The sequence below is a fragment of the Arvicola amphibius genome, chromosome 1, assembly GCF_903992535.2.
Source record: "Arvicola amphibius chromosome 1, mArvAmp1.2, whole genome shotgun sequence".
NCBI lineage: Eukaryota > Metazoa > Chordata > Mammalia > Rodentia > Cricetidae > Arvicola > Arvicola amphibius.
In genome coordinates, this window is record NC_052047.1 from 63122237 (window position 1) to 63124970 (window position 2734).

Genomic DNA, 2734 nt, shown 5'->3' on the forward strand with positions numbered 1-2734 from the left:
TACTCGAGTTCAAACGCCTGGAGTTCCCTGACTCCCCAGGCTGGTCTTCCGAGTATCATACCATCCGCAGAGACTTGGCCTTGCTGGACACAGGGCAGGTGGCCAAACAGGTCATCCGGCTGCGAGGGTAAGCAAGAAGGCCTCCATGGACTTCTTTAGATTTTAATGTATCCCTCTTACACTATCATCTCTCAGTTTACCATCTATCCATCTACCAATCATCTACTGGTTTGTTTGCCTGAGACAGGGTCTCACTATGCAGCCCTGGCTGCCCTGAAACTGGCCAGGCTGGCCTTGAACTCATGAGATCTGTCTGCCTCTACCTCCAGAGTACTGGGATTAAAGGCCTATGCCATGACTGGCTTAATCTATTTATCTGCCATCTACCCATCTTTCTATCTATCATCTAATCGTCATCCTTTTTGGATTATGAACATGTAGAAACAACCGTCACACTCAATAAAGGCGGACAGAAGCCAACTGGGCACTGGGAATATGGAGAGATTAGCACACTTGTAAAAGCATGACGCATTCAGTCGGCGCCGGAATCAGGGAAATGAGGGATCGTGACGTAAGGCGTCGCGCCGGAAGCTGCTGAGCGGGCCATGGAGGACGGACCCGCGGGCGGAACCCTCCTGCGAGAGGCTTCTACTGAGGAGGCTGAGCCGCTGGGTGCTGCGTGGAGCGGGGACAGCGGCCACGTATCGCAGAGCCACAGCAGCGCGTCCGGGCCGTGGGAAGATGACGGCCCTGAGGACGCGCCGGGTCGCGACCTGCCGCTGCTGCGCCGCGCCGCCTTGGGCTACGCCTCCAGCCTGCTGCCCGCCACGGGGCCGCGGCCCGAGGTGGAGGCTCTGGACGCCAGTCTGGAGGACCTGCTGGCCAGGGTGGACGAGTTCGTGGGCATGCTGGACATGATTCGCGGAGACTCGTCCCACGTGGTGAGCGAGGGCGTGCCGCGGATTCACGCCAAAGCTGCGGAGATGAGGCGCATCTACGGCCGGATCGACAAGCTCGAGGCCTTCGTGAGGATGATCGGCAGCAGCGTGGCCAGGATGGAGGAGCAGGTCACCAAGGCAGAGGCCGAGCTGGGGACCTTCCCTCGGGCCTTCCGGAGGTTGCTACACACCATCAGCGTTCCCGCTCTCTTCAAGTCGGCGCCCACCGGGCCCCAGCGCGCCGCCTACGAGCCGCCGGTCCTGTTTCGGACCGAGGACCACTTCCCCGGCTGCGATGACAGACCTCAGCTCTGAGCCTGCACCTCTACTGCGGAACTCCAATGAGACTCTTGTTCCAAGTGTTAAGAGATCCTGCTAACTGGTGTATATGTTGTCAGGATATGAACTGTTGAAAGTTTGTTTTCTGCAAACGACTTGATATCGTCATTATTCAATGTCGAGAGTATAGATCCCCGTGTCTTCCAGTTTTGATCCGAAGTTTGGTGGGGGGCTGGGAAAGCCAACTGAATTAATTTACCTGTGCAATATGGCAGAGCTGTTATTTTTATGGCCTTTATTAGAGTTAACAGTGTTATCTTGTTAAGATTTATATATTTATATGATCAAAAGTGACCAAGAAATTAAAGCTGTATTCTTAAATCCTAACAGTGAGTGGTTCAGTTTTCTGTAGCCTACTAGGATAGAAAGTAGGTTATTTAGTATCATATTCAGCTTTGCAGATTGTAAACCAAAGGAGATGAAACAGTTTCTCAAAATAACAATAACTGGGCGTTTTGTTGCAGCGAGTCCTGAAGTTGTATTTGATAGTATGGCTCAAAGGCTTAGTTTATCATAGCAGGCATATTAATGTATGGTTATCAGTGTCGATTTATAGCACATTAATTCAAATGTTAGATTTCATTGAAGGAGATTTCCTTCTTGAAATTATTTAGCGTGTTTTCTGTCTTCTTCGTAAATAAGCCTCTCATTTGTGTTTCGAGTAGTGGAGTAAGAATAGGCAACTTCTTTATTCAAAAACTCGTGTGGAAAACCAACCTTGCTGCCGTTTTCACTGCTCTCCTTCCCCTTTGGTCCCGTGGGAAAAGTAGGAGGGTCTTGTTCTTTCACTTTGGGGATACGGAATGTTTAAAGTTCTCTTACCAACAAACTACTGTTCCCTAAGTTGGTTCTCCCAGGTAGTAGCCCCAAGTAAGCACTCAGCTGAGGAGTGTATTGCTGTCAGTGAAGGGAAGTAAAATCAGTAATGAAGCCAGGTGTGATGGCATGCATTTGCAATCCAAGCACGCAGGAGTCAGGCACGAAGATCACAGGTGCCAGGAGAGCCTGGGCTATAGAGTAATTTCCAAGTCTGCTTGGATAGCTAAGAAGACCATATATCAGAAAATAAATGACTTAGCCAGGCACAGTGAAGCATGCCTTTAATCCCAACACTCAGGAGGCAGAGGCTCTTATTAGTCTGAGTGCCAGCATAGCCAGGACCACATAAAGAGACCCTGTCTCAGTAAATAATTAAACTTGATGATGTAATCTCTTTGGCTTCTCATAGACCTGTGTTGTATGGTGACATTTATTCATTTGGTTTGTGGTTCAAAGAACACATTAAGTTTAGGAGGAGCTATAGGTCAAACAAGTGACCTGCATTTACTGTTCAGAATCTAGTGATTAATATATTTCTATAACAGTCACTGAAAATAAAAGTAGAGTTCCAGGCCAACCTGTACTAAAGAGTTGCACCCTGTCTCAAAAACCCCAAGATTGCTTACATAAGGGGCTGT

General features: G+C 49.0%; 1 protein-coding gene across 1 annotated transcript; it reads left to right on the top strand.

Moving 5' to 3' along the window:
* Nucleotides 1-592: 592 nt before the first annotated feature.
* Nucleotides 593-1604, top strand: Bloc1s4 (biogenesis of lysosomal organelles complex 1 subunit 4). The gene has a single exon (XM_038344373.1). The coding sequence runs from the start codon at nt 606-608 to the stop codon at nt 1251-1253; it is 648 nt and encodes a 215-aa protein (XP_038200301.1). The 5' UTR covers nt 593-605; the 3' UTR covers nt 1254-1604.
* Nucleotides 1605-2734: the final 1130 nt, after the last annotated feature.

Bases quoted from the DNA above. Each gene is read 5' to 3' on its own strand.
- Bloc1s4 (XM_038344373.1), top strand. From the start codon at position 606: ATGGAGGACGGACCCGCGGGCGGAACCCTCCTGCGAGAGGCTTCTACT.